Source organism: Vigna unguiculata, chromosome 9 (assembly GCF_004118075.2).
Source record: "Vigna unguiculata cultivar IT97K-499-35 chromosome 9, ASM411807v1, whole genome shotgun sequence".
Classification (NCBI taxonomy): domain Eukaryota; kingdom Viridiplantae; phylum Streptophyta; class Magnoliopsida; order Fabales; family Fabaceae; genus Vigna; species Vigna unguiculata.
Window position 1 is genome coordinate 8177543 of NC_040287.1, and position 27422 is coordinate 8204964.

The 27422-nt window shown below is 30.7% G+C and overlaps 3 protein-coding genes across 4 annotated transcripts; 1 reads left to right on the top strand and 2 right to left on the bottom strand.

Moving 5' to 3' along the window:
* The first annotated feature begins 5287 nt into the window (after positions 1-5287).
* LOC114163404 lies at positions 5288-6673 on the top strand. The gene is made up of 2 exons (XM_028047722.1): positions 5288-6076; positions 6326-6673. The coding sequence occupies exons 1-2, from the start codon at positions 5288-5290 to the stop codon at positions 6671-6673; spliced, it is 1137 nt and encodes a 378-aa protein (XP_027903523.1).
* A 7813-nt stretch (positions 6674-14486) lies between these two features.
* Positions 14487-16100, bottom strand: LOC114164443 (scopoletin 8-hydroxylase-like). The gene is made up of 3 exons (XM_028049117.1): positions 16034-16100; positions 15550-15871; positions 14487-14812 (listed from the first exon to the last, which is right to left on the bottom strand). Exons 2-3 carry the CDS (start codon positions 15841-15843, stop codon positions 14549-14551), a joined length of 558 nt encoding a protein of 185 aa, XP_027904918.1. The 5' UTR covers positions 15844-15871; positions 16034-16100; the 3' UTR covers positions 14487-14548.
* A 2225-nt stretch (positions 16101-18325) lies between these two features.
* On the bottom strand, positions 18326-22237 carry LOC114164468 (NAP1-related protein 2-like). 2 transcript variants are annotated; one of them, XM_028049155.1, is made up of 10 exons: positions 21965-22237; positions 21580-21702; positions 21411-21461; positions 20961-21032; positions 20709-20822; positions 20558-20619; positions 19916-19976; positions 19725-19784; positions 19538-19585; positions 18326-18796 (listed from the first exon to the last, which is right to left on the bottom strand). In XM_028049155.1, the coding sequence occupies exons 1-10, from the start codon at positions 22085-22087 to the stop codon at positions 18716-18718; spliced, it is 795 nt and encodes a 264-aa protein (XP_027904956.1). In that variant the 5' UTR covers positions 22088-22237; the 3' UTR covers positions 18326-18715. The 2 variants fall into 2 exon arrangements, with proteins under 2 accessions (XP_027904956.1, XP_027904958.1); XM_028049157.1 differs by having other exon boundaries at positions 18331-18796; positions 19725-19781.
* Positions 22238-27422: the final 5185 nt, after the last annotated feature.

Here is a 27422-nt window from a genome sequence, read left to right on the forward strand (position 1 = left end):
TAGCGAACTTGTACTCTCCAGGACCTGCATCTCCATAAAGCCAAAGATAACTCATTAATGGGTCAAGATTGCAGATCGTGAATTATGTGAGAATATAAATAGAAACACTTGGTTAGTTTAGTAAGTTAGATATTTTAGGTATTTAAGAAGATTCTTTTAGTTTATTGTTAGGAAAAGATATGTGGGTTGTGATTTGGTAGCTATCTTGTCGAGGTATTATTTTACAGCAATTGATTATGTAAATCTTCTAGCAACTAATTATGTAAATCTTTTAAAGTTGTAATTGATTCACCTATAAATAAGAACTTTACTTCCATGGTCAAGGGACAAAGGGATTTTGGCCTAAGTGAGTCACTAGTTGAGGTTAAAATACATCTTTCTTTTTGTTTTCGGCTGAAGCTTATTCTACATCTTTTTTGACCAGAACAGAACTGGATGCATAATAAAGCACTATGAACAAGTTTTATTTTCAAACATAGAAGTTGGTGTACATGCCCATCCTTTTGTTCCTGTAAAATGACATCTCAAGTAATAGAAGAAAAATAACGAAGAACTAAATTTTGTATGCTATTTTTCTCTAGTTATTTTTCTTTTTCTTCATTATGTCTTTTTTTTTCTATTTTCTCCTTTAGCCTATGTTTACTGACTTGTCTTGGTGTCACAAAATTCAACTTAGTTTTATGTCTCTCATGCCTCAAATAAAGCAAATGTTCATCAAGATTGAATGTTTTAAAATGAAGCCATGACCATCCCAAAAGAATATGACAATGGTCCATGGGAGCAATATCACATAATACTTCTTTCACACATTGTCCTGTGATGAATTGGTCAATGCTTGAATCAGATGAAAACTTGTTGGTAAGTGAAATTTTTCCATCAATCTTTGGCTCACAACATTGTTGTCGCTTCCGTAATCGTATGCAACTAAACAAGGGTGACCTTCGATTAAACACCTTGTATAGTAAACTTCCATTGTTATTCCAAACTAAGAGTTGAAGCTTTGATACCAAATGTCGTGAATCTAGAGGGGTGGATTCGTTTTACGGATATGTCTAGGTTGGAATGCTAACAAGCAAGGAATTTGGAAAACTATTTAAAACGAGAAAACGAAAATTGATAAGAAGATGGAGTGAAAATTGAGAGACATCACACTTTCAAGGATGGAAGATAAGCCTAGATTTTAAACACACAAATGGATGAAGGACTTTTGATAAAACTCACGAGTTCTTGAATCACTCAAGAACTTAGGAGAATCACTCTCACTAAGATAGAAGAGATGAACTCTAATGTTTCTGAATAAAACTGAACTTGTTTTTATTGATAAAATTGGTTCAGCTTATATAAAAACTTTAACCATCGAAATTACAAAATACCCATAAATTACAATTACATCTCACTTAATCTATTAATGATCTCACTATCAATGGCTAATTATAATTGAAATTGTGACAACCCAAAAGTCACCCAAAAGCATTCAGCATCCTCTTGATCTTCCAAAGTCTAGTTCCTAAGTTAATAGGCCCTTATTACAACTTGAAAATGAAACAAAAACTAAAGCCCATTAATTGATTAACCAAAAACATAATTTGATCAGTCAATTTTACAAAGGATTGAGCCATTATTTAAATAGACTAATTACTTAGAAATTGTAGCAAAGTGGCGCGTTAGTTCTCCTCCATTTGGACCATGATGTAATTCATATCAATATTCTTATTCAAAATGAGAAATTCAGGTTACTTAATTCTTTTGAAAACTGTTTGAGAAAAATAACTTTTTGTTTGGATGAATCTGACAAGGACTAATATCGCTCCTATGTATTCTCATTCAAGATGAGAAATAATGAGAAATAATGGATCATGTACTTTTTAAAAAACTATTGGTTAGTTGATATTTTTTGTTTTGAAATTTTAATATTTTTTATTTATCAAGTGAATTCAAGACTCAATATAATAAAAATAATTAATTATCAAGCAACACCAAAATTTAATGAAATGATAATTAGTAATTTTTAAAATTAAAAAAAAAAACTAATTGTTAAGTCAAGACTTTAATTTACAAATAACTTTTTATTAGGAATGAAAATTTTAATAATCAAGAAGTCCATGACTTGACAACCATTAATTTTTTATTGAAGATGTGAAGCTTATGAGTTCTTTCTCTTAAAAAAATGTTTTAGAATTAAAGGATAAATAAAAAAATAATGAATAAAAAAAAATTTAAAATCTGTGGTATGAGTCTAGCCGACTCAGTTTTCTTTTTTAGACCCCCTTTTTCTACTATTTTCTTCCTAGCTTTATTTTCCTCAGATTGCTATCCGCACCTCACTGTTACTTAGTGTACCTAAATATTATGAGCCTTGATATGTATTTGCCCACATGTATTTGGATTGTTGCAATCTATATTTTTGGCAGCTTGTTCCTGTATCCCATTAAATTTCTTGTGCCACCCATCAAAACTTAAGGAATTTTTTTCCGGTATAGGATTGTGATGAGTGTCTTCCGGGAAAAGTTTTCAGGAATTGATTTAATGTGTTTCAGAAAGTAAAATCCGAAATTGGTATGGTACCAAAAAAATTCGATGGTGTGTAGGAAGAAATTGCATTTTTCTTTATATTTAAACTGAATTTCTTTTGTTTTAACCCTTTGGTTTAATTTTCAGACTTCCACCTTGTTAACGTAATATTTGGCACCCATATTCAAAACACCATCTTCGTGCAGCCAACCATGGCCAACGCCACCGGGTTCATCGATCACCACAGTCGTTGGCGTCATCATCGACGACGATCATCACCAGTAATACCAGTGGCAACACCAATTTTCCCCCTTCCTTTCCATCCATCAGTGTCGCTACAAACCAGTGGCAAATTATTATAGGAGGAAGGGCTCATGGTGCCTAAATATTTTTGAAATCTTTTTAAATTAATTAATTAATTATATAATATATATATATATATATATATATATATATATATATATATATATATATTGAAATTATTTAGATTGTAAGCGGTATATTTTAAAAATTGATAAAATTTAAATTGTGTATTTTTTTTATAAAGCATAACATTTAATGTTAATAGATAATAAAACATAAAATTATATATAATAAAAAAAATATTTAGGTTTAATTATTTTTTGGTCTTTACTTTTCTTATAAACATCAAGTTTGTCCTCTAATTTTTATTAGTTTCAATTTGGTCCTGATTTTTGATACAATCACATCCTTTTAGTTAAGTTTCTGGAAACAGATCAATGATTTATAATTAAAATTGACACTAAAATTATATTAATTATACTTTCCTTGCTCCGTTTCAATAAATTTAATGAAAAAGACCAGATTGTATCAATTTTTCAAAAGTTCAGACTAAAAAGACGAAAGGACCAACTTAACATTTTTTTAGAAAAACAGTAACCAAAAGAGTAAATAAACTAAATATTTATTAAGATATATTTTTATTTCCTTTCTCATTATCTTTTAGTTTTCCACAAATTGTTCTATTCTTGTTTTTAAAGAAAGAAGTTAGACACAAACTTACTTTTGCTCCCATTTTTCATTTGTTCTCTTCCTTTCTTGAAGAAAAAAAGATAACTCTCTCTTGTCTCACTTGATAATGAAATATTAGTTTAATATTTGACATTATTTTTTATCTCATGAACTTTTTGTATATTCATTTTTTTATGAATATAGAAGAAAAAATAATGTATTATGTGTTTTTTTGTAACCGATTTTTAGTTGTAACCTAGGAAGCTCCGACACGGCGTCCGAGCCACGCTTCCTCGTTTCGGAGGCGCATCGGACACGGACACTCGCCAGAAGCGCACACGACGCGATGTCGGACGTTGTTTTTTGGGTCGGACACGACCTTCTCTTTGGACGCGGAAAAGACACGTTGCGGTGCTGCAAAAAGGTGGAACGTGGACGCAATTGCAGAGTTGACACCGTTTACGTTGCAGGCAAATTCACGAAGAAGAGAAGACAAAAGATAGGAAAGGGAAAATTAAGCAAAAGAAAAAGAAAAATCTGAAAAGAAAACATTATCATATTCTTATCAATTTAATAATTTAGTTATTTTATATGAAATTTGTTTTAATTTTACGGATCCCCAAATAAATCTGTTCAGTTATCACATTTTCACTTTATCTAAAATTTTCTTCTTTCTTAATATAATATTTTATTTAAAGAGATTTTAGTTTGTTTTATCAGTATATAATATATTATATTATAATTAATTTTAATCTATAACATGTTTCATTTTTTATATGTAAATAAATATAAATAAATTACTAGATACATGTTCTGTATTTCAAATAAATATAAATAAATTACTTTATATAAAAAATAAAAAATAAAGATAAATATATAAATCATCTTAACTAAAAATCTTAATAAATTATATAGAATTAAAACTAAAAATTTTAACAAAATAATCTTTAAATATATCTATTTGAATATCTTTATATTTTATCTTTTAATAACAAAAACCTTATACATGTCCTATAAATACATAACGAGACTTACACAATATACAAAGAAAAAAGAAATCAGTTAGAGGTAAAAGAAAGAAACGTTGAGATTTAGTGAGCGAAACACATAGTCATTGCAAGAAAGCTCTTGGAGGAAGAAGGAAGAAGGAAGAAGCTCGGATAGAAGAATAAGAAGAGATATATTTTGAGCAGGAGAAAAAAGTAAATACTGAGAAAAAGAAGTGTGTAGAAAAAGGTAAGTACTCTCTATGTCTCTTCTCCTTCTATCTATTAAATTCTTTGCCTTCTATATTAAATGTTATCCACACACTCTTTTCCTTCTACTTATTAAATCCATCCATTAAATGCTAATAATTTAACTTTTTTAATACTTAATGTCATTCTATGCATCCATCATATTTGCTATAACTTATACATGTGAGGGTACTATGTTCCTTGTTCTTTTTACAACATAAAATAATTTAATAATTTAACATTACTTTAAAAATATATTATATTATAAATAATTATATTTTATATTATGATTAGATTATACATGATACTTTATTAGTTTTTAATTTCAGATTTCAATACATATGCGTTACCTAATTTTAATTTATTTTATAATTTAAATTATAAACATAAAATTATAAGTTTTATATTTTGAATTTAATTTTATAAATATATTATGTATAAAAATTATTTAAATTATATACTTTTGTTTTATTTTTAAATTTTAAATATTAAGTAAATTTTGTATTTTCAATTTATTTTATTATAGGAAATTAAGATGAGTAGACCTAATCAAGCTATTGAACAAGAAGATGAAACAAAACCTCTTTGGAGATATTTTAAGAAAAACTCCCGGTGGTGGAAACTATATGGTCAACTGTACTTTGTGTGATTTTGAATTTAATGGATCTTACACTCGAGTGAGAGCTCATCTCTTAAAAATTAAGGGAGAAGGGGTTAGAGTTTGTCCAAAGGTGAATCCGACAAAACTTTCTGAGCTTAAAAGATTGGATAATGAAGCAACTTTGAAAATTGAAAATTCAAAGAAGAAAAAGGTCTCTCTACCACCTGTATCTGAGGAAAGAAAGCAGACAAGCAGTGGTGGTGTTCACCAAAAACTCAAGGGTCCTCTAGAAGCTTCTTTCAACATTCAAGCTAGAGATGCTCTTGATTGTGAAATTTCAAGGATGTTTTATTTTTCAGGATTAACATTTCATCTCGCAAGAAGTCCTTATTATAGGAGTGCCTTTTCTTACGCTGCCAATACTTCTAACCTTAGTGGATATGTACCACCATCATATAATAAATTGAGAGGTCCACTGCTTGATAAAGAAAGATCTCATGTAGAAAATCTTCTGCAACCTATAAAGAATTCACGGAAGCCAAAAGGTGTGACAATTGTTAGCGATGGATGGAGCGACCCTCAAAGAAGACCTCTTATCAATTTTATGGCTATCAATGAGAGTGGACCAATGTTTTTGAAAGCAATAGATGGATCTGGTGAGACAAAAGACAAGGATTTTATTGTCAAACACATGAGAGATGTAATTATGGAAGTTGGACCAAAAAACGTGGTACAAATTATCACAGACAATGCAGCAGTATGTAAGGCAGCAGGTATGATCATAGAATCAGAATTTTCTTCAATCTATTGGACTCCTTGTGTAGTGCACACCTTGAATCTTGCATTGAAAAATATTTGTGCGGCAAAAAATACAGAAAGAAATAGTGATCTTTATGAAGAATTTTATTAGATCTCACAAATTGCTGATGATGCTACATTTATTAAAAACTTCATTATGGGGCACTCTATGAGATTATCAATGTTTAATAACTTCAATTCATTGAAGTTTCTTTCTGTTGCTCCAACGAGATTTGCTTCAACCATTATCATGCTTAAAAGATTTAGAAGCTTGAAAAGAGGACTCCAAGAGATGGTAATTAGTAATGAATGGTCTGATTACAAAGAGGATAATGTTGATAATGCACGAACAGTCAAAGAAACTTTATTGAATGATAATTGGTGGATGAAGGTTGACTATATACTTGCTTTTACTGCCCCTATTTATGATGTTATCAGAAAAACATATACGGATATGGCTACTCTTCATTTAGTGTATGAGACGTGGGATTCAATGATTGAAGATGTGAGGAAGATCATATACCAACATGAAAGAAAGGCACAAGTTGAACATTAATCTTTTTTTGAGGCAGTAAACTCAATATTAATTGATCGTTGGACTAAGAGTAGCACATCTCTTCATTGTCTTGCTCATTCTTTAAATCCAAGGTAATTATACTATTAAATTATTTTATTATTATATATTTTTTGTATATGTCTTATCTATAATATATAATATTATGTTAATTTATGCTTATGTTCTTTAATACTGTAGATATTATAGTGATGAATGGTTAAGTGAAGATTTACAAAGAGTTTCCCCACATGAAGATGCAAAACTTACTCATGAAAGGAAAAAATGTTTTATGAAGTACTTTGATGATGTGGATGTAAGGAGACAAGCAAATTTAGAGTTTGAAAACTTTTCAAATGAAAGAGAAGATTTTGCAGATATGGACGCTATAAGGGATAGAACTAAAATGGATGCAAAATCATGGTGGATTATTCATGGATCTCAAGCACCAATACTTCAAAAGATAGCTCTTAAGCTACTTGGACAACCTTTTTCTTCTTCTTGTTGTGAAAGGAATTGGAGTACCTACTCTTTTATACATTCTTTGAAAAGAAATAAGATGACTCCCAAAAGGGCGGAAGATTTAGTATTTATCCATAGTAATCTTCGTCTTCTCTCAAGAAACTCCTGAAAGTACAAAGAAGAGGAAACTAAATTGTGGGATATTAGAGGAGATGACTTTTCATTGGAAGACAGCGGAATTCTTCAGATTGCTAGCCTATCTCTTGATGAACCAGAATTAGAAGAAGCATTTTTCAATGAAGATGAACAAATATGAGAGTTAAACATCATGATTTACTTACGTTTTTTTTTTTGTTTTTCTTTTGCTAGACTTTGTTTCTTTTATAATTGTGTATCTTGATTTCTATTAGATCATGAAGTATAATTGGTGGATTGTTTTTTATATAAATATTAATTTTCAATTTTTTAGACTATGAATTGTAATTGTTATATATATATATATATATATATATATATATATATATATATATATATATATATATATATATATATATATATATATATATATATATATATATATATATATATATATATATATATATATATATATATATATATATATCCGTGTCCGTGTCTTACATTTTTTTGATTTAGACGCTTCCCCGTGTTTGTGTCCGTGTCCGTGTCCGTGTCTGGGCTTCATAGGTTGTAACTTGATTATAATATATTGTTCTTTTAATAATTACGTCTCTAAATTTTTTATTATATTATGATAAATTATTTTTTAATAATATTTTTAAAAATAGGTATATTGATGAAAAATAAAATAATAGATTCATTGTTTAGAAGTGATAAAAGAGAAACTATTTGTGTAGATGAAAACAAGATAGATTCTACTTCTTCATATATTTTGAAGTATTGTAGTAATGATCAAATCTAATGATCCAATGGTTAGCTAAAGGAGCCTTTTTTTGAAACATTGTACTAATGATCCAATATAATGATGAAAGAATTATATTACTTTGGGCCCTCCAAAACTTTTGGTCAAGATTTATCATTGTTAGAAACCCCAAAGTTAGGGTTAGGTCAGTGCTTTGTGCGAAGGCAAAATACATGGAGTCACTCTTCACAACTACACCAAGACCATCATGGATCCTATAATGTAATTCTTGATGCAATTCACATAACATATCATGAAAACAAATGATAGACTTTAACAATTCAATCGATAATCAATCTAATCAAGAATAGAAATTATGTCCAATGCGTGATACTTCTTCACTTGATTGCTTCTCCTATTCACTTGCGCCTCTCTTTCTCTCTCTCTCTCTCTCTCTCTCTCTCTCTCTCGGTTTCCTTCCCCGATTTTTCAAAACTCTAGAACCAAATGATGTAACAGGCTTATATAATATTAAAAACATCTCGCTCTTGGTGTTTCACTTTAACGAAATTTTAAAAGGAAAGTTGATGCACTAACGGTATGAGAAATGTGACTGCTACTTATCAACATGTGATTGGTGTTAAGACTCTAACAAGCATACTAGGTCGCGCAAGTAGTAACTGATAAGACTACGATATCGTTTTCCAATAGACTTGTGTAATACTAATTAATCATGCAATTAATAACTAATTTAAACTAAAGAATAAACCCATAATGTGAGTTTTGTGCAAGAAAGTAAATTTGTGCATAAACAAGTAAAAGGTGAACTTTGGTGGTTAAAACGCTTAGACGGTGAAAAAGACAAGAAACAATATGGAATGGTATTGTTGGGGTTTGATTTCACCGACCTCACTCTCTAGCATATAAAAGAAATCACACCCTCTCCATTAATATACTAATGTCAACCCACAAGTCTACTCAAACTATAATCTCTTAGTAGAATGAGTCTAGGTTTCCTTATTAAGGGTTGATCCCTTGAACCCTTAACAAACAAACTTGCTTTATGAACTAGGGTTTAAGACAACCAATGGGTCAAGCTCCATTCCTAGATGCAAGCTCCATTACGTATCTTGTTCAATTTCTAGGTTTTAAAAGATATTTTCCAATACCCAATGAACCAAGTATCACGCAATGGGTGATCAAACCAAACAAGCATTAAGCAAGGAAACAAGAATACTAACATTCAATGGAAGAGGTGTATATATATATATATATATATATATATATATATATATATATATGTATATATATATATATATATATGTATATATATATATATATATATATATTCAAAGCATTTGCAAAATACAAGAGAGTTTAATGGTTACATCTACCCCTAACAAAATGGGTTTATCTCTCCATGAATCTTACAAAATGGAAGATGGAAGAAGATGAAGATACAAGGAGGAAGAAGCGATAGTTGTCACAAGCCCTGACACACCTCCAAGCTCTCCAAGACTAAGAAATCACGTCCTAAACTGCCAAAGATGTGTTTACTTCGAGCAACCAAGTAGAAATAGGGCAAATTTGCCATGTCAGCATAAGTGGCGCTCGACCTCATGTAACTGGCGTCCAGCACTGACCCCCTGGAATGGTCTGGGCTTTCTAGCACCCAGCGCTATAAACTGGCCCCCGACCTTGGCTTCTTGGACTCTTTGCGTCCGCCCTTGGCTTCTTGAACTCTCTGGTGCCTGACCTTGTACATTGGGGGCCCGCGTTGGCCTCTTGGGCTTCTTTTAATCCAGGTTCTTGATTGTTTCTCATTATTGCAGTTTGAGACAAAAGCTTCTTGACTCAAAATTTACACAAAATAATGGGGATTAGTGGGAAAATTATATTAGTGTAACCCAAAATTAATTATTTACAAAAGCAAGATAAACTCTAGCAATAAGAAGGTTAAAAGATAAAGAAAAATTGATTTTGTTAATAAAATATGACTAAGACAATGGTAAAATTTAACATTATCAATTGTGGATCAAATTTTGGAGAGTGCATGAGATGTGAGTGAAATGGCGTGCATTTGTTGAGAATTTTAAGAATGAAGTATGGCATAAAAATGTGACAAAAAACGGAAAGTAATTAACAATTGTAATAGAAAAATGTGATGAGAACATGATATCTCCTGATCTTAAGAGGAAACATTTTTTTTTAAAAAAAGAAAAAAGTGGAAGTACTGACACAAAAGTTTTTTATGTATGTTATTTTAAGGTTTTTATGTCTGTTGTAGGTCAGACGTAATTCGGGAGACATAAATTTACATTTATTGCATTTATAACAAACGTAAATTTACGTATGTCATAGCAACAACAGATTGTAAATCTTTTATGTTTTTTTTTCTCATATCTGAATAAAAATTTATCCTTTTTCTTCTTCTTGTCCTTGTCATTCTCTTTCTTTTTCTCCTTCTCGTCCCTCATCTTCATCTAATAGGCCAGCAAGTCAAAATCATGCTTCATCACTCATGCAAAGGAAAAAAAAAATCAGAAAAATGAGTGTTAATGCTTCACTGCGCACAAACCAACAATGCAAAGGAGAAAATCAAAGAAACAAAATCATGTTCATGCTCCATCACGCACATGTAGAGATAATTGGAGAACATGAGGAGAACTAACCTTAATGTCGAAAATAATCGGGGAGAATGACGTTTCTCACTAAACTGTACACCACAAAGGATGAAAATGAAAGTTTGAAGCACCAATGGAGGCCCTATGGTGGTAGGAAATGAGGTTGGCATCGAGAGGCATGTTCACGTTGTGTTTTCTGTGAAAGAGAGAGTGAAAATCGAAGAGGCACTAGGGTTTTTTTTAAGCCATTTACGTCTGACCCTTTCTCATGAGACGTAAATTTTGATTTTTATGTTTGACCCATTGATAAGTGTCTAGTATTAGTTAAATTGTATATCATTTACACACTTATCTTGCATTTATTGAATATTAAAATCATTAAAATAATTCCTTTTGCATATAATTACAGAATGAGGAGAGTTTAAATCATAATAAGTGGAATTTAACGTATTTGTGCTGTTTTTGCAGGAAAAGATGAAGGAAATTGAGAAGTTGGTGCTAAGCCTTAAAGTTGCAGCTTTGTTAGAAAGATAAATTATGAAAATTCAAATTATAAGCTTACAGTTGAGAAGCAATATTAGCATTGAGCCACATTTTTGGAAACCTTCACTACAAGGAAACACAAAAACTCCAACATGAAAATTGAGCATTGAAAGAAAACCTCTAAGGGAGGGAAAACTACATTGTTGATTACCAAGGTGACTGCCCAAGCTTGAGAGCAAACTCACTCATGAAGGAAACCTCCATGGCTGATCTTCAAGGATGAAAGCTAGAATAGCACTAGAAATTCTATAAATACAGGACATGTCTATGTTATTTTCATGCTAATTTTTGTATATAATTTTAGAGAGAGAAACTCCATAGTTATCTTTAGTTCTTATTGTACATCTTTGTAAAGCTATAAAAGGAGGAAGGTTACTCCATATTCTTATTGTATACATCATCATGAGTAGGGGTGGCAATGCGGGCCAGCCCATATTTGGCCAGCACAATGCGGGCTGGCCCGCCCCACCCCACATTTTAAATATGGTCTAAAATGTTTGGCTTGCCCTGCATAATTGCGGGCCCACGGGCCATCCCACTTTTCTTTTTTTAAAAAAAATTCTTATGGCAAAACTTTCAATGTTCAAAAAATTGGGAAACTTTAAGAAGTTTACAAAATTAAGCAAAGACTTTGGGAGATTTTGATGATAAATTGATAATTTAACATTTTTATCATGTTCGTACTATGACATAGACGGTCTATTCTTTAAATTTTAGCACTGTAAAAAATACATAATACTTGTATTTTTCAGTCATATAAGAATTTGAAACGTTAATGCAAGAGTCCATAAAAAAAGTAACTGATATACACAAGTGTAAATTTTTTATCAAATGCAAGAATTCGAAACGTTAATGCACAAATAATTTCCATGAATCAAATGTACAAATACACAATTTAAACAGAGAACATAAAAGAACAAAAAAAAACGCCAAATAAAAAAAATTCAACTAAATTGGAAACAATCTTAGGGGTTTTACTCCTTACAAATGAAACAAGCAAAATTTAAAACAAAACACAGAACAAACAGACATTGAACATTGTACTTTTTTTTTCATATGACAAAAAAATAACATAGAAGAGGAAATTCAAACCAGAACCTTGCTCTAGATACTAGATGATACGATCCTATCCAGGAAAGAGTATGATTGTTTCTGAATTTAAATCCTCAAGAGGCATGACACGAATATATTAGAGAAGAACACGAAATAAGACAGAGATGGAGGATGCCACAATCTAGCAGATTGATAAGTCAAGTGAAGATTCTCCACAAAGATGTTAATATTTGATAAGAACCGGAGGCCTAAGCCATGAACAAAGAGAATTCTCTCTTTAATTAAATCAAATTCAATATATGACTAAAAGTGTCTACAATAGTTTTTGGTACCTCTATATATAGGCACATGAGTTTAAGAAAACCTAAGAACCCTACAAGAATGCCCAAACCAAAACATAAACTAATTTATAAAAGAAAGCCCAAAGCCCAAAAACATAGAACATAACTAATTTCTAAAAGAAAACCCAAAGTCCAAAAATATATTTTGAATTATACAATTGAAAATATAATTTTGAAGGTCATGTTATTGCTCTAAATGGTATAATCCATAATACCATTTTAAAGTTTTAGATTTTACATGAAACAAATAACTTTTTTCTTACATATTACACAATTTAGAGTACTTATGGATTGTATAATCCCATAAGCCTCTCAATTACTCATTCCAAACAGAACTTCAAGTGTATAATCCAAGAAGTCTCTCAATTACTCATTCCAAACAGAAGTTCAAGTTAGAAGTCCAAGATATCCAAAACTAAAAACTCAATTACCTAAATCCATACTTCACACTATAACAACCAGTTAAATAGGGTGCCAAAATCTACCTCTCAACACCTCTTCCATATGAAAAGCATCAACCACATACAACAAATATTGAAACAACTTTGCCTTGAACAAATTTCAACTGTCATTTAATTTAGAAGGAAGTAGAAAATTTTTCAACTTTATGGGGTTATAAGAACTTATGTGGAAAAGGCAAACATTTTCACTGTCGTACAAAAACCGAATTATTTGCTAAAAGAATTGATGACTCATATGTTTAAGGTTAAATTACTCTTTTGGTCCCTCTATTTGTTATGAAATTTCAGTTTGGTCCTCAAGTTTTTCGTTGTCTCAATTTGGTCCTCATTTTCTTAAAAATGACTCAATTTGGTCATCACCGTTAACTTTGACCAAACAGTGTTAAAGTCAACGCCACGTGTCAATTTTTGATTTTTTGAAAAAAAAAATAATTTTTTTTAATTTTTTAATTTTTTAAACTTCTTACACATGTTACTTCACAATTGTGCCACGTGTCAAAAATTAACAATTTTGACACGTGGCACAACTATAAAGTGACACATGTACAAAATTAAAAAAATAAAATAAATAAATAAATAAATAACCAGAAATTGACACGTGGCGTGACTTTAACATCGTTTGGTCAAACTAACGGTGAGAACCAAATTGAGTCATTTTTAAGAATATGAGAACCAAATTGAGACAACGAAAAACTTGAGGACCAAACTGAAATTTCATGACAAATAGAGGGACCAAAAGAGTAATTTAACCTATGTTTAATAAATTTACTTTTGTAATATACATTTTTAAGAGTATAAAAGTTATAACTTATAAAACTTATATAAAAATATAAAGATATAACTTACAAAACCTTCAAAGTCCGATAATGTCTATGGTTTTTTTTTTCATATAGAAATCAAACTAAAAATTTCAATACTCCAGAGATTAAATTACGTTCAACTTACATCTTAAATTTATACTTAGACCTATTTTTGAGGATACAAAACATTGAAAAAATAAAGAATACTATAAAATAAATAACGATAAATAACCTCATTTAAAATTAAAATATCAAAATCAAAACCTTAAAATATTAAGTAGTTCAAATGTTTAGTGCTTTACACAAACGGGTGGAGCTGCTACAATAGTTCATTAACAAATTTGAGATGTACTATCAACATTATAATTTTTTCCTTAAACCAAGTACTATCTCAAATCCTTGTTCCTTAAGTAAAGTCTGTGACATTACGTGGAACCGTTATCTTATCCAAATAACATGTCTTTGGGTAAAGTATTTCAAACTCTCTAGAAAAATGAATTATCCTCTCAAAATGACTTATGCAAACATAATTTGGAATTTTTATTGAACATCACGACAAGGTGAAATATCTTACAAGAGAACTTTGATCTAAGAACTCTTGAGCCAACATGGGAACAATGATGAACCAGGAAAAGGTCCTAACAACTTGTACTATGAAACTAGAACATGGCATGATTATTTTGGTCTCATTAAGTTCATACAAGACTCTGGGTATCAAATTTCATAGTGAGTAATGCGGATGACATCCTCTGATCGAGAAGGTGGATGAGTCTTGTTCCTCATTCTCAAATCCTGATACTCTTTATATAGGAATCCTATATACTTTGGTGGCAGACCAATGTCTTTGGTAAATTGTGATAATGGTTCGATCCACTTGTCTCCTCTTATGTTATGAAAGAACACGTAAGAGTACTTGTTTCGTTCTTTTGTTCTCACAACTTTGTGAGTTGCACTCTTGAACTTTTTGTTACTCAACACCTTTCAAATGTCAACAAAATCAGTTAGATCCAAAGATCAAATGATTATATTTATATGTTACCATATCCCATGTTTCCAAGTTTTAATTTCTATGACACATGGATTATATTGAGACTTTTCACATCCAACAATGACACCGTGACACTATTACTGTCACATCACTTTATCTCTACCACATGGCACAACGTCGTGGCAATTTTTTTTTTGAATTATAAAAGAATTAAAAATTAAAAAATCACGTGCTGACACATGCCACATAGTTAACACCGTTAGTGTCCTACTAACGAGAAGGACTTAATTGTAACTAATTTTCCAAAATAAAGACTCAATTGAGTGAAATAAAAAGAAAAAAACATACTTGAGATTTTATTATAACAATAAAAACTTCTGAAATAATTTAACCTTTGAAATAGAATTTTATCTTTCGAAGACTTTTATCTTAAAATACATTCCAAAGAAAGAATGAATATTTAAAACATTAAACTTTAAATATTCATTTTTTTTTTCTTCGATCCTTTCGGTATCTTTTAAAGAAAAAGTCATGAAAGAACTTTAGATTTCAAAACGGTCTATATATCGTATACATTATTCACCTTATTTTAATATTTTGAAAGAAACACGTGTGTAGACTGGTTCATCTTCTCTGCTAGACTGAAATCTTGGCTGGTTAAGAATGATGTTAAAAAGATGCAAACTATAGACCAGAATTTGGTGCATTTGAAAACATATATAGTTACCTGCAAAACATCACCAACATTGACCACAATAGTGCCCTCAGCAGGAACAACAGGGATCCACTCTCCATTCTTACGAACTTGCAGGCCTCCAACTCCATCCTGAATAACTAAGGTAACGGAGTTAGCATCCTGATGCTCCCCGATTCCATTATTCTCACCGTCAGAAGCTGGCAAGTAACGCAATGCCACCATGAAATCCCAACTCCTATCATCATTCAATTCCTTCAACAAGTTGGTAGGAAGACCCAAACAATCGTTTATAATGCTCTCCAACAACATACCCACCTTGCTCATTTGCACAAACAGTTCTTCAAGCACTCCCCTACCACATTTCACACACAATTTACATTTCCCAGACACAGATTCAGAATATTCAACGAGTGACTGATATGATAAAAAAAACCTTACTGATGAGAAGAATGAATTTTTATTATATGTGTAATAAATAAGGAGTGATGAGATTAAGAAAAGTGATTGAATTAACCTGAAGCGAGGAGGGTTTTGAGGGAAGATATTGAAGTTAGATTGTGGAGGGAAAAGCAGGAAGTACTCATTTTATATTTAATATTTTATTTAATACTCATCAATAAAAATTAAAAAACAATTCAATAATAAAATAAATATATTTTAATTTTTAAAAATATAAATAAACAAAAGAAAGTTTAAATTAACAAAAAAATCAAAAAAAAAATAGGGTTGAACATCTAAAATTATATAAAAAGAAACAATTAAAATATCAATTTTGAATAGAGACTTTAAAAATTCTAAAATCTTTGTTTTGTATAAAAAAATTATAGTTTAAAAGGATATTTTGTCTTAAAAAAATTTGTAATATGCATTTATACTATTTATACTATTTTAATTAATATATTTAATTATTTCAGTTTTCAATATAAAAAATATAAAAATTATAGTACCAATGCACATTAATGATTCTTTAACCAATACCCTTAAGACATTGGTTAGCATTCTTTTTTTATTACTTAGTTATTACAATGTCTTCTAACTTTGTTAATTACAACACAAGGACTTAATTAATTAAGTTTCAAACCTTTCATAAATTTAGTTATTTAAATAACGAGATTGTCATGTTTACTCATTCCTACGTTATCATTTATGACATAAAAAATAACATAATAACCAAAAGGCTTAAATACCTTTTGGTCCTCATTTTTGTAATGTTTGTTGTATATGATCCTCATTTTGACAGAATGTTTAAAATGGTCCTTATTTTTACCGAATGTTTAAAATGATCACCATTTTCGCAATTCGTGTTTTATTTGGTCTTTTTTGTGACGACATTTAAATCATTAACGGAACATTGTATAGGTGGCACGATTTGTATTAGGGTGTGTTACGTACCACCTGTACAATGCTCCGTTAATAATTTAAACGGCGTCATAGAAAATGACCAAATAAAACACGAATTGCAAAAATGAAGACCATTTTAAACATTCGGTACAAATGAGGATCATCCACAACAAACACCATGAAAATGAGGACAAAAAGATATTTAAACCTAACCAAAAATACTCAAATATGCAACGAAAAAAACTCTTCGATTCTTCAAAAATCTATAAGAATAACGGTACAGAGAATGACAATAATAATAGCAAAAGAAAGACAACTTGTGAGAAGAAAAATATTAAGGACACAAATCACTCGATCAACCTCCACTAAAATAAAATATAGATATAATTTAAAATATTTTTAAATTGCATAATCTAAAATTTTAGATGGTAGAATCAACAGGCAAAAGATAACTTCAGGATTCTGAAATAAAAAAGACAAAATTTGAAACAAAATACGAGGGTGCTGGAAAAAGTTACGGAGGTGTAGGATGAAACTCCCCTCACCAAAAATTCATCACCCTCTGATTGCTTGAATTTGCCAACAAAGTCAATGTTTACAAATTTGGTCAGAAATACCCTTACAGTAGTAACATTTTAATTTACGTAATATAACATTAATAACAACTTAGACAAAGATAACTTACTAACAGCTTCATTGTTCATCTTTTTTTCTTTCGTTCCGACTTTGACTCCCTTATTCCAATAAAGCCTTAGACACAAGAATTAGATATTTATTTATAAAGTAATAATAATAAATGAAAATAATAATTTAATTAAATGAAGCGTGAATAATTAAATTCGCTTTAACATGTTTTTAATTAGATAATAAACAGATTAATATATTACTTTATCCCGTATCAGTCAGTACTTCATTTATTAACATCCCGTGAACATCAACTCTTAAAATGTGGATATTGTGATGCTGTTTCATTGGAACCCATCTTTAACGATTTCTTGGAAGCCTCAAATTTCGGAACCGTAAAAATAACAAAATGTAGATTTCATTCATGGAATGCCAGAATTTACGACAACTGGTTTGATAAAATTATAATAATAGTCACTGTATTTTCATATTCCATTTACGTGGCCTACGGCATTTAGTGACGTTAAAAATTGGAATTGAAAACCTCGTAGCTTTTAAGTTTTCATCAGTACTGTGTTGATTCAAAAATATATAATGTACATGGAACTTTTTAAAAACGTATTTTATTTAAAAATAAAACAATGTACAGTTTTAAAGCTAGTAAGAGAAAGATGACCACCATTCTCAAGCAAACAATAATGTACTAGGAAAACAGTACCTCAAAAGTAGCCCAGGACGCCAAATGTTACTGCCTCTAATTTAAACTGGAAAAAGTCTCATCAGATTCAGTAGAACACGTGATAACACACTCAAATGTGACTCATGCAAGTAATTAAATAGATTGGATAACACTGAAATAGTAATTGAACATTTGCCTAGGTGTCGTTTCTCATTTGTAAAATTGGTTCCATACTCCTGCACCCTAAGAAAATACCGAACTCAAACTGCTATACAATAAATGCTGCAACTTGACTAGGAAATCCCACAAGAAAGGTTTATAAAAAAACCGATATAACATTAGTATATGAAAAGTGCACAAGGGATTAAACCAGAAATAACTCCATAGGACAATAAATAAGACTATAGTCAGAGAGAACCAATAACTAGCCTTGGTAGCTTCACCTGCCGAGATAAGTTGATAACCACAAAGGGTGGCCATATGATCATCCCCTAAAGAACGCTTACATACTCCTACAACGCAAAAAAAGGTAATATGACCATAATGTATTTTTCATTCGTCCTCATCTTCCTCCCCCTCATCTTCATCATCTTCACCCTCATCATCATCTTCAGAGTCACCGTGATCCTTCCCCTGCTGACAGGGAAATATACATTTTATAATACACCATATATAGCTGTATATACTATCTCAAAAGTAGTAAAGTAATTATAAACACAAAACCCAAAGGGAATAAAGCAATGGATATGAGCAGCAAGACTAATAACTTTCTTGGTAAAGCAATTGTCTCCAAAACAATTTCATTAAGTTCTGAGATTTGCATTTTCTACATGTAAGCATATTCACAAGTGTACACAGAAATCAATAGTAAAACTTAATTGATATAAAATTAAAATCTCGATAGCACAAAACTAAGCATGATTTAATTACATTCCACACGATATTCATTAATGGTTGGCAATGGGTCAATGCTGAAATCATCATATGTGCACAAGTTACAGATTCAGTCATGCTAATCTACCCTGGAATTGAATATAACGACGTGATATCACACATTCATGCCAACTTAATGAAATGGATATGAGGCAATTGTTAGTTGGTGAGTGTAAACATAACAAAATTTGTCCATACAACACAATGGTTGGTAAAATATTACACAGGAACTGTATGTGTGATACATATTACAGATATAACCAGAAACTGTCACATTTCCCATCTGCCCCAAAAACACATACTACCCATTAAATGGTAGTGCACAGTACATATTACATATATAACAAGAAACTGTCACATTCCGAAGCAGTACGAAAGAAAAAATCAACAGCATTAATCAACTAATATTATTCCAAAACAAGAAAAGTGTACATCAGTTACCTCATCATCAGCTTCATCCTCATCACCCTCATCTTCATCAGGTTCTTCCTGTTCCAAAATAATTGTTATTGCAATTATTGTAAGTACAAGGAAAGAAACAATATTGATAGTAAAATGAATTATTCAAAACCAAGAAGCATTATTGTCTCCTAAGAGAAAAGGATATCAGAACTGAAAGTTAACTTACATTATTGAAATAAGTAAGCGGATTTGGCCATAAATCATCCTTGATTAATTCTGCAACCTGCTATTTAGAAATAAATATAACACTAAAATTTATGACTAAAATACACAGACTAAAGAAATCAATTATTATGATAAGAGAAAAAAAAAGGCATTGATGCACATTGCATAATGATCAAATCCAGAAAAATATACCTCATCATGGATGTCATCAATTTCATCTTTTTGCTCAGTGTCGTTAAACCAACTAAAGAAGCTGCATGCATTAAAATGAGAATATGAAAACAATTATTTATTGTTTCATAATATGTTTACAAAAGGATTTTTGTCAATAATTTTATATAAAATCATTAATTGATAATTTATTAAACAAGAATGAAGCATAAAAGAAAATGATTTATTTATTCATTCCTTGTAGTAAAAAATCGTTTGCAACTATTCTAAAAGCAATGTCCATTGACCATGTGTAAAATGTTTTATAAATGAAGAAATAGAGCATAAATTATAAAAGAAAAAAATTGCTAGTCCACAGTATTAAAATTGGTCTCATATGCACTGTAGTTAAATATTTATTGATAGTTGATAATCCAATGTAATGCCAATGGATCTGTGATCAGATCAAGTATAATTCGTAGTAGATCAGACATATCTCAGTCCCCTGAAAGAGACAGCAATCCCCGTGCGAACTCAAACAAAAAAAAAATACAGTTCTGGTTATCGATAACATAAATAGTGGAAAGCCAGAACAAATGCCAGTTAACAGACCCTACATGACCATTGCTTTCTTTGTTGTCAATTTTTTATTGAAAATCACTTGGATCATATTTAGGCACCAACCTGATATCAATAGGAGCCCGCTTGTTCCCTTTTTTCTCATGACTAACTCCATTGGGTATGCTCTTCATGTTTAACAATTAGGAGTTCAGAAACAAAACATAAGCAGCACAAGTTAATAAAAGAATTCCCAAAGTTAAGATCGTAGTCCTACCTTGCCCTCCTTCCATTTTATGGGAGTGGCAGTGACTTTTGTTGTTCCTTCCTCAAGGAAGGTATAAGTCTTTACAAGTTTTGTATCTTCAAAATAGGGATTGGCGTTGAAATTCTGAACAAAAAATCAATTTTGGAAGGGGTTATTATTCAATTAAATGAACAGTCCCTACAAAACATAAACTTCTTAAACTGACTGTCTTGCAAAACATTCCGTAGGTCTACAGCAAAGGAAAGAGGAAAACCATCTTACAAAGGTGATTGAGTAGCCTGATTTGACATCTTTAAAATCTTCAACCTCAAGAGAACTCAAGTACTTAAATATCTACAAAATAAGGGTATCGTTAATGAATTAATGTTACTCATTAGAAGATATCTGTAATCAAAGTAACAACAGTATTCGACGAACTTCCATGGAAAAATTATGTCCCAAGTAATTAAAAAGAACAGGAAAGTAAACAACTTAAACGAGCTATCTATTCATGCAAGCACAAGTCAATTCAGAGAAAGATTATATTGAAAAAGCATCCAGCACCTAGGTTGCTGTGTTCGACTATTAAAAAGGCTTGTGTAAAAAGCATAACTCTCTGGGAACAAATACTAAAACAGACCAAATTACTTCATAGATGCACAGTGGTAGACAAACTCAAACAAGACAAAATAAGCCCATCCAACTTTAGAAAGACTGAAAAAGAGACCAGACCTTCTGATCTTCCTCGTTCAAAAGATCACCAAGAGCAGGATGACTCAAAAACTGCAAAAGGACAACAAACAATAATAAACAAGGTATTCCCAACAACACAACAATATCCCAATTTAACAAATAGCACACATGTATATAAATATAATATAATGTGTAAAGCTAAACTCACAGCAGTTAGCCAAAAATCAGGAATTGACTTGATAATATCATTCCGCTTGTCATAAACGGGCTTCCTAATCTCATTGTACTTCTGCTCTATCTCAAGAACTTTGTCGCTGGCTTCTTCATTGATCTAAAACAACACAACCAACAAATGAAACAAAGCGCAAACAACAGGTTAATGGATCACGTTCCGAAACCAGAAACAGATAATCAAGCATAAAAGCAATCACATTTAGCGCGTGCAATTCGGAGGCTCCAAAAGCAGAGTCACATTCCCAACGTAACATAAAAACCTCAAGAAAAAAAAACGAGGGAAGATCCGCAATCCGCGATATTGAAAAAACAAAAAACGAGGAAGAAGGAAAGCGCGTGGGATATCGAATAATTGGTACCTTTTCCAGCTCGTCTTGGATCTCCTGCAACTTCTCAATGGAAAGGACAAGTTCTCCGTCGATTTCGTCAAGGTTCTCCCCCTTTTCGGAAACCTTCAACTTCTTGGTCCGGTCGGCCACCATTTTTCTTCCTTATTCGGTTGTGGACGGCCCCTGAGGGTTCTCGCGTAGCTGGTTCGTAAAACCCTAGCACGGTTTAGGCAGAGCGAGACAGGGTAGTAGTGAAGTGAAGACTTAGGGTTTTGGGGTTTTATATGTGTCGTTAGTGCGCAGTGTCCGGGGTGCACCAAATAAATGAGCTACCGGATGACATCTGTCCGTTTCAGGGGTAAACTCGTCATTTTCTTTACCTGAACTTTATTTTGTGGATTGGAACTAATATTTTTTATATTTTCTTTGGCAGATATTTTTAAAAAATAAATAATATTTATAAAAATATAATTAAACTTAATAAGCTTAATTAGTACTTTAATTTTAATATTAAAGGTAAATATTTAATTTTTTTTAATTGATTTTCAATTTATTTTAAATCACAATATTAATATTTTAATAAGATTGACGTTAGGAATATATTAGTATCTTGATTTTTTTTAATTATTTTTAACTTTTTTGTTTTTTTTTTTATGTTTTGTCATTCATTTGTCAATTTCTTCTTCTTCGTCCTTCCACACACTATCTTTCAACTCTTTATTCTTCCTCCCCTCCATAATCCTTAGGTTGTGTTCTCTTCAGCTGATTTACTGTTTTTAAGGATTAACAAGCATGAATTTTAACATATTTTTGTGTTCGTGTTTTACATCATTGGAGGGAGAGAGAAAGCAAGGAAAAGGAAATGAGAGATGTCCAATCTTTTTAATCTTCGCATCACTTTGGAGATTTGAGATACAAAACACTCCATTACTAAAATGTCCCTTCTTCATGTGCAGTTCACCATTTTATTTTTTTATTTTTGTTTTTTTTTAATTACAACCTATGTGAGATTGCTTCATGAAAGAGAGTGAAGAACTTGCATTATTGTGTCTATACTATTAAAAGTCATATGATATATATATATATATATATATATATACATATATAATATTAAGTAATAATAATAAATAATAATTATTATAAAAATAATAATAAATAATAATTATTATAAAAATAATAATAATTTAATATAATTTATCTTTTTTTATTTTGTTGTTAAAATTTATTAAATAGTATTTTTTACTAATCTAAAAAGTATTTTAAATATTTTTAGCATTAAGGGTATTTTGGTCATCTTCAAAATCTATCTATTAAAATAATTTTTTTAATTTATCACATCACTCAAATCATTCACTAACTTCCACACAATTCATCTTTAAATCCATTCACTTTACACTCTAAATCCACTCAAAAAAACACACATATTCATCCACTCAAATTTACACAAATTCATTTTCACACTCTCTCCCAAATTCATTTATTCAAGTGAACAAAGCCTCAATCTCTTTCCTCATCCTCTCTCACACCACCACCACCACAATTAAATTGAGTTTGTATATCGTCCTAAAAATGTAACGGAATTTGTGTTCGCTGAGTAAAATCAACTCTTATGACAAACAAGTCTTAAAGACTCTTATTTTGCCACAACAAATATAGTTGTGAACAAAATTTGGGGATGATTCTTTGATTTATCTAAAGGTGTAAAACTGTTAAATGTTTTTGCAATCTCTAACATTAAGATAAATTTATAAGGCTTTGAAGGATCAACTCAGTATTAAGCTTGATCTTTTTTGGAGGTCGCCTGAATTATGAAAATACCAAGTTTTAACCAATAATAACTTCTTAAAGCATTTGAGTTTGGCCATTAAAAAACAAAAAATTACAAATACCTCTTGAAGAGAATTTATTACTCCATTGCGAGGTGGAAGTTTGAAACTTAATGACTCAAAAAATACCAACACATCTTTTTTGTGACCTTGACATACCACATACATATCTGAATGAAGTAAAAGATTAAAACGTTCAAATGTTTCCAATGCAGGCTGGAGTAGAACCACAAATATAGTAATTTTCAATTGATGAACAAAATTGAAAAAGATATGAAGAGGAGTTGGGGTTTATGATGATGGTGTGGAGGTTGTGAAGTTCAGGTTGGTTGTGTGTGAGGAATGAGGTAAAAGGAGAGGGATAGTGTGAGAAAGGAAGAGGAGGAAGGAGATGGAAGGTGTTGTAGGGAGAAAGAGGAAGAGATGGAGGCATGAAAAAAACTTACAAAACAAAAAACAAAACAAAACAAAAATTAAAAAAAAAGTTAACGATAGTCACACTTACCAAATCATATTAAAGTCAATTTAATGAAAGAGCGAACATTTTATGGTTTTAAATAAAAGTAGGACTCAATTGAGTGAAAAAAAAAATTAAAAATAATTAAATATTTGTCTTTAATATAAAGACTAAATTATCAATTAAACTAATTTAACACTAATATTTTATTTTATATAATTAAATATTAATATTTTACTTGTGAAAATATATTTAAGTTATTGATAAACTTTTTCAATAAAATATATTTCCTTGCACAATTATTTTCCAAAGTATTTTTTATAAATTATTATTTTTAAATATATTATTAAAATCATAAAATATGAGATGAAAATTATTTTTTTTTTACTAAAGGTTAATCTCCATTTTTTAGTAAAAGATTCATCCAGAAATTCAGTATATTTTTTATTAATTTTTTAAACATGTTTATTTGTATGTTTAAATTATTTTTTCAATAAATGTAAACATTTTTAAATTTTCTTTAAAAATATTTACTTAATTTTATTTTATTAATAAGGATATTGATGTGATTAAAAGTAAAATATTTACTTACTAATTAATAGAGTTATCAAAACGGGTAACCCGACCCGATCCGGCTCCCCACCACGGGTTGATGATTTAGTGAGTCAACCTAACCCGGCTCACTTTTTAGCGACCCAAAAATATTCAAACTCGGTCCGACTCACCACGGATTGGCAGGTTAAACGGGTTGGCTCACGAGTTCACTTAATTAAAAAAAAATATTATTTTTTTATTTTTTTTAGTCAAAACTAAATTGTAATTCTAATTAAAATTTAAATAAACTTTAATACATCCAAATACAAATCAAATCAAAATAAAGAAAATACAAATTATTTATGGGTTGGATAAAAAAACAACCTAACATGACTCAAATCTAAAGCCCAACTTAATAAAAATAAATAAAAAACACTTGTGTGACCCTTTTATCTGAGGGTTGGTGAGCCAACCTGACTCACCACGGGTTCAACCCGGATGAGCCGGGTTCTAAATGAGCCGGGTCAAAAATCAACCCGTATTGAAATTTGTAAAAAAAATTCAACCCAACCCGACCTGAACCCGTGGTGAGCCGGGTTGGCTCGCGGGTTCCAACCCATTTTGACAACTCTAGTAATTAAGAATAAAATTTTGTAATTTTTTTAAGAAAACTTTAACATAATTATTATATGATTTTATTTTTAATATATGTAAATGTATATATTAAAAACAACTTTGTCTAAAACTTATATTTCTTTCCTCTTTCATATTTTTTTGTGTGTTTCTTTAGTATCCTTTTGATTTCGTTTATTAGGAGAGACAACTTCTCATTCTTATCTAATTCAATTTGGTCTTAATGGTCGTCTGATGTCTCATATGCCTTTTCCTAATTTAATCTTCTTGAACTTTCGAGCATTAAGAGAAAAACTATTTGTTTCACTTTTTTAGCATCGCTAAGCAGAACATATTCATGTACATTTAGGATTCCAACGAGTCCTTTCATGGGCCATCACCTTTAGAACCTTTAAAGCACGAAGTATTGTTTGTTTAGCTCCATTGTGGTGGAAAAGTACTCAATACTTTGTTTATGACATTATATGAGTCAACATTACATCTAAGCAATCTGAGCTCGTCGCAGATGACATGTAACCTTCTAATTATAAACAAGATTGTCTCATTTTACTTCATCGTGAACATCTCATATTAATGTTTTAGAAATGTCAACTTGCTTCGTCTGACCACCTTTGAGGCCTCATAAGACAAGATCAAAGTATCCACATTTCTTGACAAATGTTAGGGAAATGTATTTTGAGAATGTTTCTTTAGATAGAGAACATAAAATAATACACCAAACTTAGGATTGAGTTTATACATGCACTTTTAATCTTCATTCCACAATTCTCAAGGTATAGGTTTACCATTAGCATCATAAACGAAGGTCATATCATTTTGGACAATGTTAAAAAGGTTTACATGAGATACTCAAGGAAAATCATCATCTTGAACTTTTAGTAGTTATAATTCTCTCCTTTGAACAACAATGGACAATAGGTAATTTGTTATAACAAGGTTGTGCCTATTGTGATGTTAAGAACTAACCCTAAAGGTTATGTTTAACAAATGCATCCATCACCATCAAGCTCGCCAAAATGAAAGGGAAAGATGTTTAAAAGAACTAAAGTTGCTCAACAACCAGAAACTACTCTACAATAGCTACTTTTTTAAAGCCTTTATAAAGATATTTAATAAATACAAGAAAGTGAGAGAGATTACATGTATAGTGCAAGTACATTGTGATTTGAGCCAACTAAAGCTTCAAAGATGAATAACACTAGTGTTCAAATAAGCAAGTTTGAAGGAAGAGCGACTCAATTTTTCACACATTGAAATCTTCACCTAGAAAGCTAAAGTGTGATCATAGATATACACTAACATAAAAAAGGCTTTTAAATTTTGTTATTTTTGGCTTTTGACGTCTGCCTGAACTTTGACGTCGTACTAAGTGACATTAAAATTGACGTCGGAAATAAAATTCGACATCCCTTAACGTCAGTTGTAGAGAACACCGAAGTCTCTTAATGTTTTCTTTGAGAGAACCCGACGTTCAACTAGCGCCAAATGAAGGTAAAAACAACAGCTTTTTACGTTTGTCTTTGTGCTGCCAGACGTCAAAGGATGTCGGCTGTTGCACAGACCAACGTCCTTTGACGTCTGTCAGTATAAAGATAGACGTCAAAAGCTGCTTTTTTTAACTAGCAGTGACTATTTGGTAATGAATATTAGGTTATTAACTAGGAGCGGTTGTCGTTCAAATAATACTTATTTAAGTTAGGAGTGACTTTTGAAAGAATATTTGTTTAAGTGAGGATTGACTTGCGAAAGAATGCTTACTTAAGCTAGGAGAGGCAAAATAATACTTGCTTAAGTCGTAAGTGACTTGTTGAAAGAATATTTAAATGGAGCAAACTAGGATTGGCTGGGAGCTAATAAAATACCGGTATTGAACCAAAAGTGACTCGGGAAAAAAATACTAAGTTAGTAGTGGCTTGTAGAAAGAGTACTCAAGGGATTAGCCAGGAGGGTTGTGAGCCTAATTAATAAGAGGTTAACTAAAAGTTGCTACAAGTCCAAAGAATACCCATATTGTATTTTACAACATTGGTTTAGTTAG

Bases quoted from the DNA above. Each gene is read 5' to 3' on its own strand.
- LOC114164468 (XM_028049155.1), bottom strand. From the start codon at position 22,087: ATGGTGGCCGACCGGACCAAGAAGTTGAAGGTTTCCGAAAAGGGGGAG. The intron at 19,586-19,724 runs GTAAGTTAACTT...ATTTTGGAACAG, and splicing joins CGCTTACTTATTTCAATAAT to GAAGAACCTGATGAAGATGA. The intron at 18,797-19,537 runs GTAACTGATGTA...CCCTGTCAGCAG, and splicing joins AGGATGAAGCTGATGATGAG to GGGAAGGATCACGGTGACTC.
- LOC114163404 (XM_028047722.1), top strand. From the start codon at position 5,288: ATGAAACAAAACCTCTTTGGAGATATTTTAAGAAAAACTCCCGGTGGT. The intron at 6,077-6,325 runs GTATGTAAGGCA...AATTCATTGAAG, and splicing joins TTATCACAGACAATGCAGCA to TTTCTTTCTGTTGCTCCAAC.
- LOC114164443 (XM_028049117.1), bottom strand. From the start codon at position 15,843: ATGAGCAAGGTGGGTATGTTGTTGGAGAGCATTATAAACGATTGTTTG. The intron at 14,813-15,549 runs GTAACTATATAT...GACATTTGAAAG, and splicing joins ATGTTGGTGATGTTTTGCAG to GTGTTGAGTAACAAAAAGTT.